A 24,799-nucleotide genomic window follows, 5' to 3' on the forward strand; every position below is an offset into this window, starting at 1 on the left:
GAGCCATGCCACCAGGTCATTAAAATAATGTACCTGTCACAGGCAAGAAGTGCTAATATTGCAAGTCTTAACAAAGCCAAAATAATCAACCCCTATTATATGCATTTCCCATACACAAACTTTGAAGTACAGAGCAGGGGGAATTGCACACTCATCCACAAGAACTTAATGTGATACAATAACCAAGACATATTAAAAAACACCTCTTCATTCCTTCATAACAGAGCCAGGGCAAAGTACAGTTGTGTCCCATAAGTGCCTGTCCAGTAGCTCCATCTACAGGTCTATAGACAAAGTGGCTCATGAGGTAAGGTACTCAGCTACATTTCTATATATATCCACCAGAGGGAGATCTTCTCATATGTTTGACTTGCGTTCAAATAGAAATATTCAAAGATTTGAACTTTTAAAAGTTAAGAAACTGTGCAATAATACAAATGTAAAAGAGACAAAAAGGGGAAAATCCTAGAGGGGTAAAAAAATAAAAAGATAATTGTGGCAGCAATTAAACCAGCTCTTTCCTGTTTATTAACAAGCACACAGCTTACACACAGATAAACTACAAACTTGCAAGGTGATCAGAACGTACAATGGAATGAGTCCATTCTCACAACTTTGTAAACTTTTACAGAAACATGAATCATTAAACATGAGGAAGAACACGGGAGAATAATCAACAAAACACAATCTCACGTAATCCCAGAGTGCTAGAATATCAGAAAATTCACCTATGTTGCAAATTTAATATCTAATATTTGAACAGGACGAGGACAAGAACGACAGCCTCCCTTAAGTTCACTGTCAGTGGATATGTGGAAAAACATCCACAGCAATGTTAGGACACAACCCCGGCTAACTTGTGCTACTTTTCACATAATTGTCTGATAGCTTGATACAATAATATGATAGGCTGTTTCCCTTTGGACCTTTACAGTACAGCTGTGTGGGGATACTGTGCAAATCTGAACAGATAGGTTTATGCAGCGTGTGCGTGTGTGATCAAATATTTGAGCAGCTCTGTGTTGGTAAAGGACCAGTCTGAAAGAGAGAGACAGACGGACAGACGGACAGAGACAAAGGGACAAACAGGTAACATGATGAGGCAGGTGACAGGGGAAAAGAATATACCCTCCCTCCTGTCTCTCATGTTGTCACTTCACTCGATGTGAATCAACAAGGAATTTACATAGCTATGGCAAGGTCCACCTCATTTTAGGATGATCAGTAGTGCAACTCTCAGTGAGAATGAAGGAAACGGAACAGGATTCACAAACAAAAACATAAAAGCATAAATAATCTTATACAAAAACAAAACAAAACAGAAATAACGAAACCGAAAAACTACGCTAAGCTGTGTCAGACAAATCCTATTTTCCTGCAGACAAATGAATGAATGAATAGCTGTGTATTACACTTAGCATATCTGAGAAGACAGCTGGATAATATTTCAATATATAAGAATCTCTGTGTACACGTTGCAGATCCAGAGAGGACAAAGTCTAAAAAAAATTTAACAGTTTTAAAACAAATGGTAGTTTGATAGACCATAGCAGAGTTTGGGAAGTGCCAATCATATATAGCTGTGTAAACACCCTCACTTCACAGAGAAATCACTACTCAGCAACACAGTAGGATCTTTCAAGTGACGGGTGATGCTCCCGGAAGAATTGCGCAATGGTGCTCATTCATCAGTCATCTCCAAGATGCTCTCAAATGTAAAAGGGAGGAACTTAAAGCCCTGGCCAGTGTAGAACTTATTCTGGAACTCCACCCTGGTATGAGAGAGAGAGAGAGAGAGAGAGGAGGAGGAGTGAAAAGAAAGAGACAATCCAAAAAATAAATAAACCGGTTTTAATGTCTATTATTATAATACCTGAAATGACAGCACAGGTTCATGGTGAAAGTCTGCAGCACTCGCCTGGCATACAGGGTTAATGACTCTCAGGCCTGCAGAATGCTGAGGCTGAGTATTAGGGCGACAGATGACCCCTGCTCTCCATTCCACAGTCTGCCTCTGCAGAAGCACCCGTGACCACATCTCTGCTCCTCTTAAAAAAACAGGGGCCCAGTCCAGGGGCCAGAAACCTAAGCCTCTGTCAGTGGGGAAACCGATCAGGCTCTATTTTTAATAACTCATTGCTGAGTAACAGCCAGATGACCTTCCAACAGACGATCCCCGAATACTTGCCGTTCCACCGTCTGTCTGGAGTGGGAAGGTGGACCGGTGTATTAAGGTAGGCTGCAAGATGGCATTGTGCAGACAAAGGGACAGACAATGTCTATAGCTAATCGTTGAAATTGTGGCAATTAGTACAATAGATAATACATTAGCTTTTTTTTTTGCCAACTTCATACATTACTGGAAGATCTATGAGAGGGAACTGAAGCCGTAAACAACTCTGGCCACCTCTGTGGTAGCAGAGAAGAAATATGATGAACATTTCCTCTCTTCCTCTCACATTGCCTGCCAAAGATGTTTTAAAACGTCCCCAACATCCCCCCCCCCCACAGTTTTTTTTTATATCAGAATCACGAGATAACGTGATAATCCAATAGATTTACTGCTCCATTCACTTCCTGGTTAAAGTATTTGGGAAATATTCAGTATCTCGGCTCCTGTGTTGCTGTGATGTAACTTTGACGAGACATGCTATTTTCAACGGCGTATAACAAGCGAACGGGAGGTCGCGTTTTTTTTTTCTTTTTTTTTTCTTCGCGGAAGCACAGTGAAACCCTCCGTGATTAGCAACCATCAGGGGATCGATCATACTGGAGATAAATATTCTGTGACTACTTGAAAAGGCAAGAAAATCGTTTAAAATGCTGGCAGAGGCTGCAGCCTGTTTTAGAAAACCCCTGGCAGTGAATGTGTTAACTATGGTTGGTCAACTTGGTCCTCACATCGTTTCCATCTACACCAAATGTCTTTGTCGAAAAATAGCCGATCCACAATCTCCACAACACTTTGCGTTGTGAGCTAGTAGATAGGCTATTTTTGACAAATGTTCCCCTCAGAATAGGGATGCTATTACAGGTAAGCAGTATGTGATCTTTGAACGATGCAAACAACTGTCTCTCTAAAGAACATTGTTCACTTGCTGGCTCTACTACTGTACGTTCAGAGGTAACCATCATGCCACACTGGCACTAATGGCTGTCCTGTCAGGACAAATACAGAGATGAGTGATGTGACACCGGCATGCTTGGTGAATGTGCCAGTGGATTATCAACCCAAATTCAGGCAAACATTCAATGACACTAGATAAGGGCCTTAATGAGGGTCCAACAAATGCTCTCTGGTTCTTTTACCCATGGAGTCACAATACAAATCACATTATCAACAGGCCTGCATAAACACTACACACAGAGCCCCACTTATTCCAGGCTCCAGGCCAGGAAAGACAAAGGGTGCTGGTAATCCACTCATTGTTAAAGCAAGGTTACACACTGGTTACTTTACTGGGATATTATGGGATGAGGTGGTAGAAAGAAAAACGCACAAAGTCTATCCACCTTTAGAGGGAGCTAGAGAGCTGTCATGCTGTGTGGGATCCACAGGCTGATCAGACAGCAACTCTCCTAAACCAGGATTTCCTGAGCCTTTCTACGCCAAGGACACCTCAAAAAGCCATAGCCTCTGGCTGCAGCCCCCCTATTACCAAATAGTATCTACTATTTTGAAATTTTAATTATTCTTTTCTACTGTATATCATTTTCTTCCCCATTCTCCTCTCCTTCCCAATTGGACCCCTGGTTCCCACTTTGGAAACCTGTGCAATAGAGGCTTCATTTGGTTCAATAGTTGCAACATGCAAGGCTTCTAAGGATGGATGAGAAGTTGTGACATTATCACGGTTAGAAAGCTAGACCATCTACAATGGTCTGGGAGATTTTATAAAATATATATTATAAAAATATAACATATATTTCATTAAACCATGCACCTTATCATCTACATCTATGCACCCCTGCACCTTATGTATATAGCGTGCACCTTATGCACTATAAATTTCACACTGCCCATATTGACATCTGACCTGGTATGACAAATATTTTCACCCAGTTTCTTTTCACCTGTAAACCTGTGATGTGACAATAATGTTGGGTTGACTTGAGACACAGATACAGATACACACAGCAGACAGAACTACAGTGACTCACCAGTGCAGACGCAGTGCGTGCAGGAAGGCCGACAGGCCCTCCATAATGAGAAGGATGCAGACTGTGAGGACAGCGAAGGCGGCAAAGACGATGACGAGGAGAAAGAAGCCTGCAAAGCTCCTGGAGGACAGGCCTATATGCATCACCATCGTCCAGAGCACCTCCGATAACTCTGCATGGGAGGACACACGGGTTGCATCAGAAGCGTAAGAACCTGGGTTTCCATGTATGTGTTTGTGTGCATGCACTATAACCCATTAAGACCTGAAGCCGATTCTACAAATGTCTTCTAATTCCCAAAAGTATTCTGAAAAAAATAAACTGATGTTTCTATATCAGTGGTGCTCAAACTTTTTCATGTCAAGGACCCCCAAATGTATATGTATTTGGCCGCGGACCCCCATTAAGATATTTTGTTCCAGCGACCCCCAGAAGCAAAGATTTGAATTAAAAATGTTTGCTTGAACAACACATTTTCACGATTTTTCAAAAATAGCAGATCTACAAGTTCATAGCGCGGCACTCGGTGCCGCGCTATGAGCTTGTATATCTGCTATTTTTTAATAGCCAAAGTGTAAAATAATGTTTTTTTTAGGTAAAATCAAAAAATGACAGATGCATTACAGGTCTTAATGGGTTAATTATTCCTGAGTGTGTGGCCGACTTACGTGCGTGGGCCAGACTCAGGGCCCAAAGCCGCAGGTAGGAGGCTGTATTAGAGATGCAGCCCAAGCAGTACTCTATGGTGTGGATGGCCTGGATCACGGCCACGTCCCCAAAGTTAAACTGAAGATCAAACAGACGTAAGACATTCGCACATCAGTATATGAGAGATAAAATAAAGATATAGAAAGTAAAAGACTCTACAACGTTCCCCAAAAAAAGGGAAGTTTAGACAATTTACATGTTCCTTCAGACCACAGAGGTCACATGTCATTGATTTCAAGAAGCCATTTGATATGGAACATCGGCAGCCTGATGTAGCAACCCTGACGTAGCAGAGGATGTAGCACCCTTTGAACCAGAAGAATTAGCTATCCCACCGGATGCCACGTGCATCTTATACCCTCCACATGATTGGAAGTTGGAACTGCCAGGAAGAAGCACTACAGTCTAAAGAAGCGGAACCCCACTTGAGCTGCTTCCCCAGCAGAAACACAAACACACACGAACACAGAGTACAGTACACCACACGACAACAGTTGCAGATGTAATGGGAAAGGACAGAAAGACAAGACACTGAGACAGAGACAGACTGGCGGGACATGCGCTACGACAGAAGGGGTCTGGGATGTTGGGGGTGGGGTACATGAGCTCCTGTCCTACCTCTTCCTCTTCCCGGGCCTTGAAAGCAAGTGACAAAACGTTAGGTTTGGTTAATAACATGCACAGATGTCAGGAAAAGGTGCATTATTAAAAGGATAAGCAGGAAGTATGGCGTATGGATTAGAAGGGACTGATACTCTGGGCACTTCTGTGAGTTTACTGCCCTCTAGAGGAGAAACTACAGTATATTAGGTTAAATGATATCAGGCTGACCTCAGTAAGTGCAAGAATTTACACTATTGTTAAAGCTACTGACATACCACAGTGTAATAAGGTCAGCCTGGCATGTTTTACCCTTCTTTAGTTACCACCCCTTAGAGCATTGGTTTCCAAACTGGTGGTCCCCAAATTATACTGGGGAGGCTATTTTCACAATATTTATCTGTGGAACCGAGTCAAACTAAATGTAATGCCTACAATTCCAAGTACTTGTCAGAGTGGGGGTCCCCAGTTCAAATATGATTATTTTGGGGGGGCGCAGCCTGAAAAGTTTGGGAACCCTTGCATTAGAGGGCAGCAAACTCACAAAATTGGCCTAGGGATTCATTCCCCTTCAATGGCAAAGAACATGGCAATATCTCAAGTCCTGAATGTTAATGGGGGGCCTAGGCTACATGCTGTAAAAGCATTCTGCCAGCGTTTGCCATTCATTTCATATAGGTCTTCCGGTAGTGGACATTTGGCTCCGGTGTTTGTGTCTGTGGTTGCTGTGGGAGACGCTGGGGATGAATGGCAAAAGCCCTGACAGGCTGTGACTGAGCCATTCTGACATCCATAGCAGATGGATGCCGTCTGTTGGAGTTATCCCCAAATAACAGCTGGCTGAGCAAGCGACACTGCTCTTTCAAAAGTCAAGACAGACTGAAGAGAGACAAGTAATTACATTACTTTACTTCTTCTTTACTCTATTATTAATTTCTCTGAGAAGATATATTTTTTAAAACAACTAAAAGAAACTGGCAACTGACTACTATGTCTCTTTAGGTACTTGACAAAATGACTGAGTCAGCTCATACAGCATTAGCCGTGTGGTCAGTAAATTGTTGCTGTTGGGTGGAAACCTTGTATGTCAAAAACCATACCAGAACCTGTGTTCCAATACATCCAATGTAATTATTATTTAGTCACAAGTTCTTGTTAATACTTTTCATTGGTTAAATATTTATAAAACCCATAGACTTCACCACTTTCAACCTGGTGTCCCCATTTTGAATTTTCAAATGTTTTCAAAATGTAACTTTCAAAAATTAAAACATGTCACGATGCCTTGTGAGCTTATAGATCTTCTATTTTCTCTACTTTAGCGTGAAACTGTCATACGACATAGGGGGCATTAATGTTATGAAAAAACATTAAAAAAAAACTGAGATATCATAGAAGGTTTCTTCCCGACAGCAACAAAGAGGGTGAAGAGGGCGTTCTCTGTTCAAACTTATGTGGTGGATTTGCAGCTTTGGCACCATGACAACCTGTTCAGCCATATTAGGGTGGAGTCTAGATGAAACAGAAAACACACCCATGCACACACTATACAGATGTGATGTCACTTGGTTACAGTACAGTAGTAAAACAAGAAACTGCTGAATGAAATGAATGCATACAGAATGGAGGAAGTAAAATACATCCTGTAGAGAATAAGTACAATTTCAGCCACTCATCCTTATGCTGCGTTCATACTAGCAGCGACAAAGTGAGAGGCTACAAGCCATTTTCGATGGAAGTCAGCGACATCAAGATACAAACCGACACCCGACACCTGTTGCTGCGTGACCAGCTACAAAAGCTACAAAAAAAGGTTACGCTGGTTTCAGCGCTCCAATTCTCTCTCCACACAATTCCTGCTTAAAAAAGGGGGAAAACGAATTCTTGCTGTCAGCCAGTTCCCTGTTTTTTTTTACCCAAGCCATTATATTTTAACTTTTCTCACTCACTCCAACACAAGGACACACACTTGATAACTTCAACAAGCATGTTGAGCAATACTTCAACGGTGACTCGGCAACAGAGTAGCTGTAGCATTATGCTTCAGAACCATTTAAACCTTATACACCGACCGGGGTCCTCCAAGGGTCTATACTTGGCACCCTACTTTTGGCAGAAGTGAGACGCTAGGGTTCAAGTGGTTAACCAAGAATGAAGTGCATGGGAGTGGATCATAAATAAGAACGGTCTCACAATCTCTCTAAAGCTCTGAGAATAAATTCCCTGGAAGTCAGACAATAGCCTTACATCTTCTGTGAACTACAGCATAGCACCAAAGCTAGGAAGAGTACTAGACTGAAAGGGCGTGTTTATAGTGGCGTAGACAGTGTTTATAGTTATCAACAGCTCTATAAACAGTTACCTCCAATCATATCGAATGTCGCTTTGCTTTGCAAAAGGTCAGTAGACAGAACAATGCTTCAGGAAGAACTCTACTTGTCTACGCCAGTTCAATGTGAAACAACTCAAAAGGCCCTTGGTGGCCTGAACCTGAAATACTCAACCTACAACAACCATGTAAAAGCCCAGTTTCCTTTTCCTTCATTGTGGCCTTGGAGGTGCAGAAAACAAAACAAACAGATATGAAGTTCACAACATTCACCAGAGGAGCCTGAAGCTGGGATTTATAATGTTTAACAACAACTGTGAGACAACTGTGTGTTTTTAGATTCCCACCCTTGTTTAATCTGCAAAGTAAACGACTACACAAAATCCCATTTGATCAGTTTATTTCTTCTCATAACATCACTAAAGCGTAAAACCGGAATACCAAGACTTCAGACACGTGGACATACTGGGGCACATTAATGGTCTAGAGACCATTTAAGTTTCAACAAACCCCACACCAGCATCATCCATAATTGATGCAAATTTCATGCCACTGTGGATGGGACGTGGAAACACGAGGCAACCGTTTCAGGTTTCCGCCTGAGGTCTTGAATTATTCAAGGATATTCCATCTACTGCCCTGGACCCTAGAATCTGTGATCCTCTTCATCAAGCTACTGGGCTGCTAGGACTAAAGCTCCTCTCTAACCACTGGAGGGAAGACAATGGATTGTACACGGCAAAGTGCTCAATGTCAGTTAGATCCTCCTGGGTCCGTTTTACACTTTCAGAGTTAACCCATTCAATCCGGGAACGCATTTGTGTCATTTTTTAGATTTCTTTGGATAATGAAAAATAGCAAATCTACAAGCTCATAGTGCTGCACTCTTTGAAAGAATTTCAACATTTGAGCAAATCTTTGAATATAAAATATTTTAAAGCGAACATTTGTAACTCAAATCTTTGATTCTGGGGTCCCTGGAACTAATTATTTTGAGATGAGGGTCGGCAGACAAATAGATATTTTGTTTTGGGGGTCCTGGACCACTGAAGTTTGAGAACCACTGATATTATAGAAACATATGTTTGGAGAAAAAAAAGGATTTAGAAGACATTTGTAGAATCCCCAGAAGCAAAGATTTGAGTTAAAAATGTTCACGATTAAAAAAATAAAATTGCAGATCTACAAGCTCGTAGAGCGGCACTTGGTGCCGCGCTATGAGCTTGTATATCTGCTATTTTTGATTAGCCAAAGAAATCTAGAATGACACAGATGTGTTCCCGGTCTTAATGGGTTAAAGTAACATTGAGGGCTTTGCTGCGTATTTGTCAAGCAGAGGGTATTATTTCTGTCTTAGGGAGGGCGGTGCCGCCCTGCTCACCTCAGGTTCCTCGTCTGAGTGCTGCGACAGCTGGTCGTGTTGAATGATCTCGGCCTCGTCCTCCGTGGGCCCGTTACCCACCCGTATCCCTCCGAAGCTCTGTGTGCCCTGTTGAACAAGACATCAGTTAGAGAGGACTGCTAGATCTTTCAACCGTTTTGAAATTTGCATCCGTTCCATTTAGGGCTGGGTAATACTGTATTAATTTAATGATATGAGACCTCATCTGGGATTTTGCATATTTTTTTTGCAAAAGTGTTGTCTTTTCCTGGTTTTAATCACTTAAGCCTTATTTTATACTTTTTTCTAAAATCTACAAGCTCACTGAGCTTATATGGATCAGCTTTTTTTTGTGCTATTTTTGACAGTTTAATTTTGTTTTAATGTAAAATTGATATTATCGTCACACTATGATATTATCAATATCGAGGTATTTGGTCCAAAATATTGCAATATTTTAAAGTAATACTAGGTAACGTTTTCAACAAAACCAAAGTTAAATTGTATATCTTTTGTCAGTGGCAAAAGTTTCACAACACCCACTCCATGAATTTCACCCCCGGAAGCCTTTTATTTATATATTTTCTATTGAAAGTGGACTGGGGGGACTTTCCCGGGGAAATGACGTTCCTGGCCAACGTCATGACGTCGTGGCCGACGTCCCCAGGAACTACCGCAACGGTTTCCTGTTTGGCCAGGAACTACCGCGGTAATAGCAAAAAGGAACCTCACGCTGATGTTAAGAGAATGTAGGATTTGAAGATCGAAAAAGAACAGAAAAAGAAAGCACAGCTCATGGTAACTAATGCTCCACTGGCTAAGAGAAACGATCCGTAGATAGTATAAAACAATTAAAAGATCGCTTTTTGAAACGCTTCCGGCTTCCGGTGAAAACGAATGGAATTCTGGGTAATCGAGGATTACGGAAATTGTATGCAGTGACGGTAGTGACCAGCAGAGGTTGCTAAAAATCGTTATTTGGGATTCTGCATTGTATAACTTTAATATTTAATATTTTTAATATGGACAAAGATTTTGTCCATATATTACAGATAATAACAGGCATATACGTGTAATATTTCACTTCTTACCAGATTTTTCTTCCATAGGTATTGTCTCCGCAGAACCAGAGTTTTCACGAATAACATACAGGGTACGCACGCCAGGGCAATGATCACCAACAGCGACTGAATGACCGGCTGCAAAACCAAAGACCAAAACAATGAAATTAGGATTCTACAGTATGGCCATTCCAGATTATTCCATCCAGCTTCAACCCAGAACTTTTTTTACTGAATAAAATGTTATCTTGTTATTTGTTAATGTTGCGATTTTAGAGCGTTAATACGATAAAACTAACACAACTGCAGTGATTGGTGGTCTCACTACTCTTCTATTGTTAATCTCGATAACATTTTCAGGTAGGAACACTAGTGGTATTATTGTCTGAAGCTCAAAGCACAATATCTCCCCAACCCAAGCAGGCGTTCTCTCTTAGCTCAGCAGCAGGAGCTATGTAGGACAATAAATGTTATCGATTGCAGCTTCAAGTGTTGGATTCATGGATGGATGGAGGTAAGAACATGACAAACAGCTGCGTCTAACCTGGCCTGTGTAGAGAGGTTTGCTACTAGGGTCGTTGTAGCTGAAGAGGAACATGTTGATGAAGGCGATTAGAAGGCTGGGGGCGTCTTTGGAAGTTCGAACGTCAAACGCCAACCACTTGTAGAAGATCAGCAGGGCCAGATAGCCAAAGAGGCTGGACATGAATACGATCTCTGGGATAAAACCCAGGTAGATGTTCAGGGGTTTCTTGAAGTACCTGCATGCGAAGCACAAGGCGGTGGTTTGTCACAGCAAATAATTATAGATATAATAATTTATATTAAGAAAGAGAAGTAAAATAAATATTAACACTAGAAAAAGGTTACAAACTCTTCCTTTTCTAAATGTTTTCCTTAATGAGGGCACTGGTAGAATTTAAAATAAGAGACTTGGACAGATTTTGAATTTCTAAAGGGAGAGAAACAAGCTGCTGAAAATGTCTCACAGGTGGTTGAAGAGACTGAGAGTGACGCCAAACAGCATGTGGATGACACCCAGGACGATGGACATCTTCATCTTGAATGAGTTGAGGAACGTCAGCTTGTTGCTGGCAATGTTCCATATCTGTGGGAAACAAGCTCTTGGGTTATGTATGACGGGAAGCGTGTTTTAATTCAATCTATTTTTTGCGAACGCTTACTTCAGAAGAACACACATTCAGTCATTGACATAAGGGATACTTCACTTTCACATAAAATAAACATTAAAAATATATATTTAAAAAAAATGAAAGAAGTTATGGCAAAATAAAGGCCCCCTCACACATTAGTAGGACACTCTAATGCGTGAGGGGGCCATGAATTTTCCATTACTTTTTTCATTTATTTTTAATATATTTTTTAAATGTTTCCCCCCGCCGAAAGTGAAGTATCCCTTTAAAGGTCACCCACATTTGTTTCTTTTGCCTACAGGATGTACGTACATTACACCAGTAATGGTGATTTTTGTTGTACTAGAGCAGTGGTTTTCAAACTTTCACAAAGCACAAAAAGTCAAAAGCTCAAGATCTGTCATATTCGTGCAAAATATCCTCTACTGTATAAGACATGTTGTCCCTCTTATCACTATGTAAATGTTTATTTTTATTTACTAATACACATTTTTAAAAAAATGCTTTTTTTGGAGGGGCAGGTATATATAATTTGCCTCTGTATTGGTAAATGAGTGCACACAAGGTACTGATATGATCTGTTCTTACACGTGCGCAACCACATCCTTTTCCCTCAGCATAAATTTGTTTGCTACACCCCCCCCCAGGTGTGGGGACACAGGGCTCTTCAAAGGCAATGGGACATGACACTAACAAAAGTGGAGTTTGACACGCCCTCGAGGCACTTGGACCATGCACTTTAGACCATGTGCTATAAATCACTTAACTCTTTGACTGCGGACGACGCGATAACGCGTCAAGTGCTACTTTGTCCAGTTGGCCGTCGACGCGTTCGACGCGCTGGACGCGCGTTCATTGTTTAATCTCTGATTGCGCTATGCTGCTTAATATTCAATGTTATTCTCGAGTTCCACTTACTTCACGGACATCTGCATCCGGTTTCATGACCTGGATTCCGTTTCTTGATTTTTTTCCCCAGTCATTTTCGTCCAAAATAGGTAAATAAACGATTTTTCACACGGTATAACGGACAAACGGACAGGTTCTCTTCTATAATCTATGGTCTGGGTGACGATCAGTCATCGCCGTCGTGTATCACATCGTAATTTTTGCCGATCAAAACAAAAAATTCAAAATATAAAAATAAAAAAACACGAAAATTGCTGGCACTGGGGGAGTACTTTATGAAAATACTCTGGCAGTCAAAGAGTTAAAGGGACTACACCATGCATTTAAAATATATATATATGTATTAATATCATATTGTGTATGTCCCTCAAACGTTTTTCAAAAGGTTTGAGCCTAAATCAAGCCTCAGATATACTCAATCCAACTAACTTCTCTCTGGCTTATAAAGCACTTTCACCTGCAATACCACATTGTCCTTATTTGGCACGTGGCGCTATTGAGACAGTTTGTATGCATGTTATCTCCTGGTTTTGTGTGGAAAAAGTAAAAAGAAATAAGTAAAAAAAAACAAAAAAACTCACTGGGTCAATGCCAATGGGGTACGCCCCCATGAAGACTCCGTCAATGGCTGGGTCCAACTGCAGAACCTTATTGCCTTCAAGGTCCTCAAACCTGCGGTGAGAAAGGACATAGAGCAACAACTGAAACTTTGCAAAACAACTTACACACAAAACACACTCACATATTGCAGTTGAATATATGACACTTACGTCCAGTTGCCTCCTACGCGGGCGTTGAACATGGGCCGGACACTCCACCCAGAGCCAAACAGGTTGAGGGACTTGGAGAAACAGTCGTTGTAGATGATGCCCGTGTACACTGAGAAGACGCCCATCAGCAGGATGATGTAGCGTCCCGCAAACACCATGCTGAACATCTACCACATATAGAACAACAGCGCCACACTTTGTGATCTCGTGCCAAAGAGAAGGAAAACCAGTGAACCGCACTGAAAAATACAACTAGTACAACTCAGACCGGTCATCACACTCACTCACTTACAGCAGTGGTTCTCAAACTTTTCAGGCCGTGACCCCCCAAAATAATCATATTTGAGTTGAGGCATTACATTTAGTTTGACTCTGTTCCACAGATAAATATTGTGAAAATAGCCGATCTACAAACCGAGGCGTTGTGAGCTTTTAGATCGGCTATTTTCACAATATTTGCCCGTTTCTTATATTATTTGACAATTTGTCCAATGTTTGACCAGTTTTTATAGTATAGTTTGTTGATTACTTTTGATGTAATAATGGTCTTATCCTTTTCTTTCTTTTTGGAGGTATTAAGAAGGTCCTAAAAGTCCTTAAATTCTCACTTCACTGTGATCTGGGGACCCCCCCAAAAATCATGTGGGGACCCCCAGGTTGAGAACCACTGACTTACAGTAACATTACTGCCTAACATTTCTCAATGCATAGTAGTAGGGAGACCACATCCACCCACTGCAGATGTTCAACGTTATTCAATTCCCAGATTGCAGCTTTAAAAAAGAAAATCTCTACTCTTGTCACTGTGAATTCTTTCAGCTTCACGTTATTATGTTTCAATCATGGCGCAAGCAGCAAACTGAAATGAAGCTGAACTGTAAGGAGTAAGACAGGGGTCTTCAACAGGGGGTCCGGGACCCCTAGGGGGTCCTCAGAGTTAATACAGGGGGTCCGCCAAATCTTTGTGTGATATGATTTCTTTTTTTTACATTAACCACTTGAACCCTAGCATCCCTTTTCTGAGGAGAACTTTAGCGAAAAATAGCAGATCTACAAGCTCACAACGCCTCGCGCTGCGAGGCGTTGTGAGCTTGTAGATCGGCTATTTTTGGCAAAGAGTTATAGTTGTAGAGGGAAAAAAGAGCAGCAAAAGTTTATCTGAAACACAATTTTATACAATATAGAGGGGGTCCCTGCTTCATCTCTCTCTCAGCTAGGGGGTCCTTGGCCTGAAAACGTTGAAGACCCCTGGTGTAAGAGATTCACAGGCCTGAGACGTCACCGCTGAGGCTGGTCAGGGGGTGATGGGATGGTCATGGTGGGGGACACGACACAAAAAGACATTCATACCTCATTGTCGTTCTTGGAGGCCATCAGCCTGCTCTCTCTCAGCACCAGGTAGAGGGCGCCGCATGTCATGAGCAAACCGTGGCCCATGTCACCAAACATGACAGCAAACAGGAAAGGGAAGGTGATGATGGTGAATGGTGCTGGAGACAAGGAGGCAGGCATCGTATGAGAGGGAGGGTGAAATACGTACAGGCAAAAACGCACGCACACAGGCCTGTCCCCGACTAAGGATTTGTTTAGTCGACTCTAATTGGCGACTAATTGCCAATAGTCGACTGGCAGTCGACTAATAAAAAAAAAAAAAAAAAATTCAAAAGGGCCAAGTCTACACAGTTTGTTTTGTCTCCAGCAGAGTTTCTAGTGTCTCTATATCTCTCTGGAAGAGGTTGCACATGAACTCTGCAGCCGCACTGAGGCGCTCCAACACAAACAATACCAATACAAAGACGAGGAATAAGAAGAATAAAGTGGAAGTTATGTGTGGTTGCAGGTGTAGACTTGGCCAAAAAACAATTTAAAACATTTTTGAACCTTAAAAAAAAAAAAAAAAATCGACTAGAGTCGACTAAGAGACACTTAGTCGACTCGGACCCCCCGCGACTAACCAGTCGACTAGTCGACTTAGTCGAGGTCAGGCCTAGCACACACACACACACACACACACACACACACACACACACACGCACACGCGTATGATGCATATTCATCCATACGTTGATGATAATGTACAACATGCATGATTCACAGCATGTGTCCGCGAGAAGTGATGAGGTGCTAATGGGCGATAAGGCCAGCTCGATAGAAAGCCTTCTGTTACGCTGAAAAGGTCAATGCCTGTCAGTTGCTGTAGCTCAACACTGCAGTCAGCTGGGAAAACAGACCCTGCCTTTAGCGTTAGAGAGCACAAAGCCCGGCCGCCTCACATGACACCGCCACGGTCAGATGAGAGAGGTCGAGGGGGCTGCGAGGAATGCACACAGAGAGAGAGAGAGAGAGGTGAGACAAATGCAGTTACCAGGGTTTATCTCACGGTAGTTGCCAATGCCATAGGCGTCCACGATGTTCTGGAAGCCCGAGGTGAACTTGTTGGTCTTGTTGAAGGTAGGCGGGGTCTGCTTGCTCTGCATCCTGTTGAGGATGGAGGGCACGGTGGAGCCGCTCTTCTCCTGTTGAACACATCGCACCGCACAGTGCAAGGGTTTTCCGTTATTACGTCCATTGTTTCACACATTTGGGTTAATTTCCCACACACGCGTTCTACTATTTGAGTGCCAGTCTAGGAGCACTTTCAAAAGCTTAGGTGAGTACAGAGCATAGACCGTAAAAAATATGGACGAAGGGAACGGTGACGTCACCCATTGGTTTCTACAGACCGTGAATGAAGCCGATTGTTCAGGAACGTGCAATCCGCCATCTTTAATATATACCATTGGGCACGTCGGAACTCAAACGCTATTGCTTGAGACCAGACATGTGACCAGGGAACCGGAAAACAATCCCCAAAGAATGCTATTGGTTGGGTAGCTTGTCAATCAAGAGCGGGGGCGGGGAACGAATGCTAATGGTTGTGTAGGTTGTCAATCAAATCATCCCGCCCCTCCTGGAGCATAGCCTACTTTATCGTCAATTTTTGAATAAATGGGACCATAATTTAGCAAAACGCATATCATGATGATTGAAAGGAGACTTTAAACTAGCGACTGGAAGCATATAGTATTTATGATTTTTTTTATTAAGGTAAGAAAAGCTAGTCAAAAACCCATCCGCTTACAATGAGAGAATATTCCTTCTGACACCTGCAGGGGTAAAACAGCGCCATACAGGCCATTCATATGAACTGTCTCTCTTCCATATCGGCCTCATTGTAAATATGTCAGGCTGGCCCCTTGGTACAGAGTACTCATCGGCTGCATGGTGCAGGCACTCGCTTCCCCAGCAGCTCACTCGGGGAGGCCTCACGAGCCTCAAGGCCTGCCTTGTTGTCAAGTGATGTCAAAAGTCATGCATTTGTTATAAAAAAAACACATTCTTCATAATATATTCAAACATTATGCTAGCTAAAATTAGCACGCTAGCTAGCAACATAATGTAAACAGACTGGGCACCCAGCGAGAGCACACCTGCCTTGTTCAGAAGCGTGCACTCTTACGTCCTGCTAAACCACGGCCTAGCAGTCGACCGATTATAGATCTGAGATGATTATCGGATCATTTTATAGATTATTGGTCATTCCTCTCATGCCCTCTTTTCTCTTTTGATAACTGTCCTGAAGACAAATGGTCAACCCTTACTTAAGCCACTTATATATTATATTATATTATTTCTTTGATTATAAAAATATTCCTTTTTTAAAGCCAGGCAAGCTGCAGCCACTGTCACACTCTGAAACTGTCACACTGGGAAACTGCAGGCCAAGTGTCCAGAATGCTCCAACACATCCTGGAGCGCAAGAGTAAAGTGTCCATTTTCTTAATCTCATGTCCCATAATGGAATCATGTGCAACAGCATGAGAATGTCAGTAGTTGCTTTCTCAGTGTCAAGGAATGAGAGGAATCCAGCTGGCTCTCTTATCATTGTGTGCTGGGCTGTTGGCCACTGGGAGGGGCAGCCTACCATGCTTTCATATCAGATGAAGAAGCACATACACACAGCCACAGATGCTAACTTGGGAAATAAATGGTAGAGGTGAGCTCTGACTTTATTAAGAGCCGAGGCTATGCTCAGACTGGCAGCCCAAATCCACTTGTTGGCCTGTAAAGATTCGAATCAGTCTGAACACCAAAAAGACACATGGATTCAGATTTGAACTGCATTCCTAGGTGGTTTGAAATGGTTTCTAAAGACGTGTCTGGACACTTGGACATTGAAATCTGATTTATACTTTGTCATAGGGCAGTGTCGTTCAGCGAAAATAGCTGATCTACAAACTAGCAATGCGGCACATTGTGACATGTTGTAAGCTTATAGATATTAGCTATTTTCAGAGAGGGACACCATAGTAAGACAGAGTACAAATCATGCCTAGGTCGTTAGGATATTACAACAGCAACCAATGCAGATAGGTAGACAATGTCTGAATATATAAATCCGATCTGATCATTTATACAAATAACAGTGTGGACACCGCTGGGCGATCGGTCAGGCCAAAACATTGCATTTGAGAGACAAATCGGATTTGCCTACAGTCTGAGCAAAGCCTAAAAGTCTACTATGGTTGTTTCTCAACGAGACAACTCAGACAAGCAGGATAAAAATAGTCTGTGGATAAATTCAGCGTGGAGAGAGAGAGAGCCATGCGTGACACACAACTAAGCCTCCACTGGCATGACCAAACCTACACATTTAAATCAAGATTAGCACAGCCGACACGGTGTGTAGGTCTACTTACACATCGTGCTAAGCCCAAAAGACAAGATTAAAGATTTGGCCAGGAAGACACCTACAGTAGGAACCTCACATGTCTCACCCACCGAGTGTTTAATTATGGACTTTGGCACCGTTCCAGAAAAGCCCCCCACCCACCCCCCAACCTGCCTTTTGAACCTCTGTGTGATGTGCGTGACTCCGAAGCATGCATGTCTCTTGTTTGAACCTGGCCTCCACAGGGGTGCAAAATCCTCACATATCTACAACTCACGCAGCATTTGTCCCAACGCCCTGTTAGCGCTGTCACTGGCTGGGCCCCGTTACACAACCTGACCACCCCCACACACACACACACACACACCACTTCCCCAACGTCAACTCAACGCTGTGGCCAAAACAGTGGTTGTCAAACTTTTTCATGTCGAGGACCCCCAAATTAATATGCATTTGGCTGCAAACCCCCATTTGAAAGGATTTTGTGCCAGGGACCTTCATAAGAGGACATTTGTGTTCAAGACGTTTCAAAATATCAGATCTACAAGCGGCTCAAAATGTGTCGCAACACAACGCATTGTTAGCTTGTAGATCGTCTATTTTTTTTTATAGGTATAAAATAGGGTTAAAGTGGTTTAACTGATTGTGGTGCTATATTAACCCATTTAGCTGGGGACCCCTTCAAGACCCCTGGGGGTCCCCAGAGCCAACTTTGTGAACCACTGGCCTAAAAAGACCTGAACTTGGGTGCATTTGAACAAGGGGCGCAGTGACTCACCGTCCCCCTCCGCAGGGCAAACTGGATGGAGTCCAGGTCAGACACGGGGCACCACACCTCTGCGATCAGACACTTCTGGGTGACGTCGATGTTGCAGAGGTTGAGGGTGTGGTAGATGGCCTTCATCTTCCTAACCTTGATGAACCACACCCGCACAGTCTTGGCGGCAGCCTGCAGGACTCTCTGTCTGTGGTCCTCGGTCTGGTTCAGCACCTGGACGACACAGAGTTTCATCGTTAAACGTAAACTAACTGCTTCACAGTGGTGCTGGGTACACCAATGCTGGTGTAACTAAGCACTTAGAAAACAATATTTTTTATATACACAGATAAACAAAAAGAAAGATTGACCTGAATGATGAGTGTGTTGTCTGTTGATACACAGTATGTGTGTAGGACAGAAAGCAGGCCTATGGGAGTGTCGGGCTAGTGTAAAGTGAGATTTTGCTAAGTGCCCTGTTTGTATTCATGGCAACTCTTAAATGACTAAGATGAGTGATCAATAGCAAACTCAAAATTACATTCTAAGAGTGATTATGTCCACACCAGTACAGTATGTACCATGGTCAGCGCCCTATAGTCTGAGTTCATCCTGTCCATTCAGTGCTATAAATTGTTGACACTGGATTGCACTGGTGTGCACCATATGCCCAAGGACAGCTGCAGTAATGAATCATACAGTATATTCCTTGATATTCATAGAAGGGGGAGGGTACATTTAATGGAGTCATTATCCGCTTGCACTTTGCTGGTGGGCTATCCTTCCCGTAAGAGACAGTGGGACATTCCCAGGTAAACCCTGTGTGACTCACTGTGACTCACAGCATGTTCCACGATCAACAAATAGCAGGGGCACTTCTGCCGCTCTGCCCTACGCCCACGCGGCCTTGCGTTGGCGTCGGTGGAGCTTCCTAGCCCATACATAGCTGACTGCTGTCCAAGTCACTTCTCGTTTGACATTCTACCCAGCAGATCTCATGCCCACGTAGCGACGGGCATAACAGCACCCCTGCAAACAGCGAGGTGCGCATACTGTGGTGCCCGCACACATGTGAGGATAAAGGGAAAGGATACCAATCTATCTGGCAGACACCGTCGCTTGCCAAGCGCAGAGTCTCCGCTTCTCACTGGTAATGGATCTGTTGATCGTCCTACACATTACCAAGTATATAGTATAACGCTGCAACAGCCCACGCAAGACTGTCTGAGAGAAAGGGGCAGCACACGGTTGACTCACTCTTGAGTATTTGAGCGTGGTCTTTCTGCTATTTTAGCAAGCATGGATGTGTGAGTTTGTGTCTGTGCATGTGTTTGTTTGTGTGTGTGTGTGTGTGTGTGTGGGGGTGGGTGTGTAAGCATAGGTGGCTGAACACAGTGTAAAACATCCCCATGGACAGCTGGTTCTCTATATGAGAGAGATGAGTGAGGGTTCCCGTTTTCCTAGCCAAAGAAGGCAAGGATGCCGCCGATCACCGGCCGCCCTGTACAGCATTAAACCCCCACACACACCAGGGGAGCAATTAAACGCTATGACACAACCACCATAGTGAGGTCTCACTGGGAATATTGTCTTCCATCAGTTATGTTGCTTCACGCACAGCTACGGGTGCAGCTGCAGTTAAACCACACTGCTCTCTATGTGGAGCCAGAGAGCTCACATGCTGGCATGCCAGCGATGGGCATACAAAGACCTTTCCACCACATAAACCACTGAGACGAGCATTGTTTCCCAAATTAACCAGACAAGACCGCCACAATAAAGCAGGGCATGGAATAGAGAGGATTAGTGGACAAAGGAGCATGGTGGTGGTGTGGGAACATGTGTGAAGAGTTGGAGTTGGTCACTCTGTTTGAAAGTTGCCTAGTTCCCTTCAGGTTTTTCACCCCAAATTACAAAAATGTACTTGGCAGTCAATTACAAACTACATTTTAAGTTTAACAGTTAACTCATTCACTGCCAGAATAAATAAATAAATAAACCATCCACTGCCAGTGATTTTTTTCGATTTTCTTACCTTTTCAAGTAGTCACAGAATATTTATCTCCTGTATGATCGATCCCCTGATGGTTGCTAATCACGGAGGTTATGATGTTATGATATCCTAGGACGAGTGGTGCGGTACAGAAAGGTCATAACTCCATAACGGGTACGCCGCAGTTAAAAACACGCGCCTATGGTACACTTCCGGCACCCGACCAGAAGTGTCGCAAAAACGCGATTTGAACGCAAGCACCATAGGCTGCGGGTTTTTAACTGCGGCGGACCCGTTATGGCGTTGTGAAATGTCTGTACTGTACCACTCGTTCTAGGACATCACATCATATTCTCCTTTAACCCATTAAGACCTGAGGCGATTCTTAAAAATGTTTTCTAAATCCTAACAGTTTTTTGAAAAAAATCTAAAACTTTTTTTTTCAAGATTTTTCAAAAATAGCAGATATACAAGCTCATAGCGCCGCGCTATGAGCTTGTATATCTGCTATTTTTGAATAGCCAAAGAAATCTAAAGTGACAGAAATGCGTTCCAGGTCTTAATGGGTTAAGAAAATATTGAGTTAATATTGTGATTGTGAGTTTTGTTTTCTTCCCCAAAACCATGTTTAACATGCATTAAATGTTATTCAAACCACCAATAAACATGTTTGCAAATAAGCACTTTGACTTGCAATTTGCTAATCACAGAATGACTTTAAAATCCTGTGCGGCTGGCTGCAGTAGAAGTGGTTCTCCCGCTATCCTATGATAGCAGTGTGTGAACGGATTTATCACCTGCTATGAGTGTGCACAACACATGAAGATCTCCTACTGTGTGGAGTCAATTTGTATCTCTAATCTGATCAACTGGTATTTCCTGTGATTCCTCATTTGATTCATATACTCCCAACTGCCTCGGCTGCTGACATGATCACATTTCCAGACTTGGCCGTGGACCGCTGCTCCTTAAGTGAAGTGCAACTCCTTACGACAACATTACTCTGAAATGCCAGGTCTTGAAACAAAACAGAAAGCATAAAAGAAGGTTTTGTGGTCAGATCAGTACATGACTCCTATATGAGGAGGTATTTTGTACGAACTATGACAGCAGTGTACAATTCGAGAACAAGCATTTATGCCATTTCCTGTACCACAAATCTGCACTGGCAGATGAAAGTTCAGAAATGGAGAAATGAACTTAAATATTGCACAAGAGTAATATCTCGCAACTGATTGCCGATTGAAAGTGTTTCCGTGTTTGTCCAGTATCAGGGGTCTCCCCATCTCTCCAGCCTTTTAATAAACGGAAAATATTTTTTTAAGGAGAGAGAATCTCAGAAAGATCATTTATCAGCTTCAATTTTGTAGTGTCCTAGCTCCAATTGTGTCCAATCTTTTGATCCATCAGTTCAAATTTCAATTGTTTACCCTGTATCCTGTATGATTTCTCTCTCCTGATTGGATAAAATTGGCATCCCAACCTGAAAATGTATTTTATATTTCACAGGCATGCAAACAGCCCGAGGTGAAAAAGGTGACAACATGTTGTTTTCTTTCGGGTCAGGTGTCACACAATTGCCCTATTTGGGTTCAAAAAGGTGACTGTAGCTGAAAAGTGACACTTTTGCATGTCTGATTTCATAAATTGCTGGACAGACATGGAGACCTCTGTTGCTGAACAAACACTTATTTTAACAAAAGCAGCAAAATAGCGACCTTGATATTGGAAAACATTTAACAGGTTGATGTTAACGGCGGCTATCCACAATTTTCCAGCGGTCACTTCCGGTTGTAGGCTATATATATGCGGTGCCTCCACCGGATATGTCCCCCACCAGGCCTGAGCATAGGGCCTGTGCCCCAGTAAATTCCCGCGGAAACAGGCGGATAGACAGCAAGGGTGTGCTGGGCCATTGCGTGCCCACAAAATGCATCATGGGAATTGTGGAAAACGGATAAAGGCTGAAAGAGAAAGTATCCCTTTAAGTGAACTGAGTGAGGGGTGATCTGTCTCACAGTCATACCATCTGGAGGTCATCGATACGAGCATTGACTCCTGCTGCCATCTCTTTCCTCTCCTGTGGAGTCTCTGGACAGGGATACAAGGATGCTCTGAACCTATGGACCAATACAGAGAAAGAAAGGCCAGGCGGCACAGTTAACAACTTAGGCCTTATTCAAAAAGTTTCAAAAATAGCAGATATGCAAGCTCACAATGCATCACATCGCAGCTATTACATATGCAAATGTACAGAATTTAGAAAATCTTTAAGTCTTTAAACATTTTTGGGACACCAGATTGAAAGTGGTTCAACTTTAACCAAACAATACTGTGATTTGTTAGATCTTCATGGAAGCCAATGGCCTCCATTCATTTCAGTACAGTGATGAAAAGCAACTTGCAAAGACATAGCTCTCGCCGAAAATAGCTAATGTTGATTCAATTATTTTTGGAACATTTTAATTACTGTGTGGACTGGAGTAAACATAAGCAAAATAAAAAAATACAACCATTAACACATTGAATGCCAAAAACGGTCCGGACCGTTTTTGAGGATCCAAACGAGAAGTGCCGAAAACAGTCCGGACCGTTTTTGACCCAATTCTATTTTTATACATGTGGGCCACGTGGGGCGCTAAAACGAAACTTTGACATCACCCAAGGAGTTTCTGAGAAGAAGAGGCTGGATCTGGCTCCATGTAAAAAATCCTTCCGGTCGGCGTTTTCAATGTTATCTCCTTGACTAAAAGCTTAATATCTCCATTTCTTTTTAATGTGGTGAAAACGAGCCGTTTTCGATCGGCGATCACGCTGCAATGGAGGATCGTGTTAGAAATATTATTGTTCCAGGCGTTAGTCGGGAACCTCCGCCGTCTCGCACGCACGCTTTGTTTACATGCACTTCCGCGTCGGGGCTTCTACAGCACGAAACGTATAACGCAAGTGGATGGAAGAAATGCAGGCACTCAACGTATAATATTTTAATAAACCTCTGGCACCCAATGTGTTAATAGAAAAATACGTTTTATGTGCGACATGTGGCCGAAGCAGTGACAAAGATAGTTGTGACAAAGATAGATGGGATGTGACAAGTTAGTTAGGGGTTCTTTCATTTACAGCAGGGGTGCCCACACTTATTTGACTTGGTCACTTATTAAAATGACCAGCTCAACAAGATCTACCAACACAAATTATCCCATTGCTGAAAATACTTTGAAAATGTACCTGTGGGGGCTTTGGAAAAGCGGTGCTGGCGTTACATAACTCACTTGGAATGGGAAAGGGGTAAAAAAAAAATTGTAGTATTTTTTTAATTGCCTACTATAGAAGCTGTGAAGTCAGTGAGCTGACAAGCCCTTCTTGATGTCAATCAATAAGGTCACCTTAATTCAATTGGCAGATGCCTAAAATACTTGAATTTCTTTCTTTTTTTTAGGGGGGAATAAAGGCGTGTCATGTGGTCTACCTGCACAACTTTTGTGATCTACCTTTTGTGATCGCAATCTACCTTTCGGGCACCCCTGATTTACAGTATGTTTTTCTTCAGTCCCTTACCCCTCACATATCTTCTTGACCCGATTCTTCAGTTGGTCTCCCTGGAAGAAGATGATGAAAACAGACTTGTGGACCTGGTCACCCTGTTGGAGTAACAACATACAGTGACATACCGTGAGGAGATACAACACTGGATTATGTTTGTGCAGCATCAAAGGGCATTATCAGTTTTACATGCTCTATTATGCTATAGACCTCTAAATGACACAGTTTAATTACTTTTCTATGCCCGTTTAGTCTGATTTAGGATACTATTGGATTATATTAGTCTTCTTTATTAAGCGGTACTAACCGAGGTGGGGTCCTCCAGTGGCTCTTCGATGTCTGCCTGTCTCAGGAACACATTTCCACGGCACACCCTCCACAGCATCCTCTCAAACGTAGGAATGCGCTCTCTGCCGATTACTCCAGCTACAAACCTAAAACCAGGTGGACAAAACGCATCAATTAGTCAGATTTGGTACTAGTAAAGATAATTACACTTCTATCAGGTTTGGTCACTCTTGGGGTGCCAGGTGGCTCAGCCAGACCATGCGCTCCCCCTATTGGATTATCTCAATTGCGATTAGGCAATTATGTAATAATTGTGACAGGCCTACGCGTCACGGGTTGAAATCACTCCCCATCTCTCTCTCTCCCTGTTTCCTGTCCCATCTTCACTGTGATACTATAAATAAAGGCAGAAAAGACCCCACATTTTTTTTTAA

At 42.7% G+C, this 24,799-nt stretch overlaps 1 protein-coding gene across 2 annotated transcripts in view; it reads right to left on the reverse strand.

Moving 5' to 3' along the window:
- Positions 1–505: 505 nt before the first annotated feature.
- Positions 506–24,799, reverse strand: part of atp6v0a1a (ATPase H+ transporting V0 subunit a1a) — a 30,584-nt gene continuing 6,290 nt past the window's right edge. The window contains exons 7-22 of one of the 2 annotated variants that reach the window (XM_080448048.1): positions 24,385–24,511; positions 24,093–24,175; positions 22,561–22,654; positions 18,563–18,775; positions 15,439–15,589; positions 14,424–14,563; positions 13,074–13,240; positions 12,885–12,975; positions 11,230–11,348; positions 10,785–11,001; positions 10,271–10,378; positions 9,180–9,287; positions 5,488–5,505; positions 4,830–4,947; positions 4,162–4,333; positions 506–1,772 (exon numbers count right to left, since the gene is read on the reverse strand). In XM_080448048.1, coding sequence (XP_080304174.1) covers positions 1,682–1,772; positions 4,162–4,333; positions 4,830–4,947; positions 5,488–5,505; positions 9,180–9,287; positions 10,271–10,378; positions 10,785–11,001; positions 11,230–11,348; positions 12,885–12,975; positions 13,074–13,240; positions 14,424–14,563; positions 15,439–15,589; positions 18,563–18,775; positions 22,561–22,654; positions 24,093–24,175; positions 24,385–24,511 — 2,017 coding nt within the window. In that variant the 3' untranslated portion in view covers positions 506–1,681. The remainder of the gene's footprint in view (positions 1,773–4,161; positions 4,334–4,829; positions 4,948–5,487; positions 5,506–9,179; positions 9,288–10,270; positions 10,379–10,784; positions 11,002–11,229; positions 11,349–12,884; positions 12,976–13,073; positions 13,241–14,423; positions 14,564–15,438; positions 15,590–18,562; positions 18,776–22,560; positions 22,655–24,092; positions 24,176–24,384; positions 24,512–24,799) is intronic. The other variant, XM_080448049.1, reaches the window with a different exon arrangement.

The sequence above is a fragment of the Gymnoscopelus braueri genome (assembly GCF_963280865.1).
Source record: "Gymnoscopelus braueri genome assembly, chromosome: 13".
Taxonomy (NCBI): domain Eukaryota; kingdom Metazoa; phylum Chordata; class Actinopteri; order Myctophiformes; family Myctophidae; genus Gymnoscopelus; species Gymnoscopelus braueri.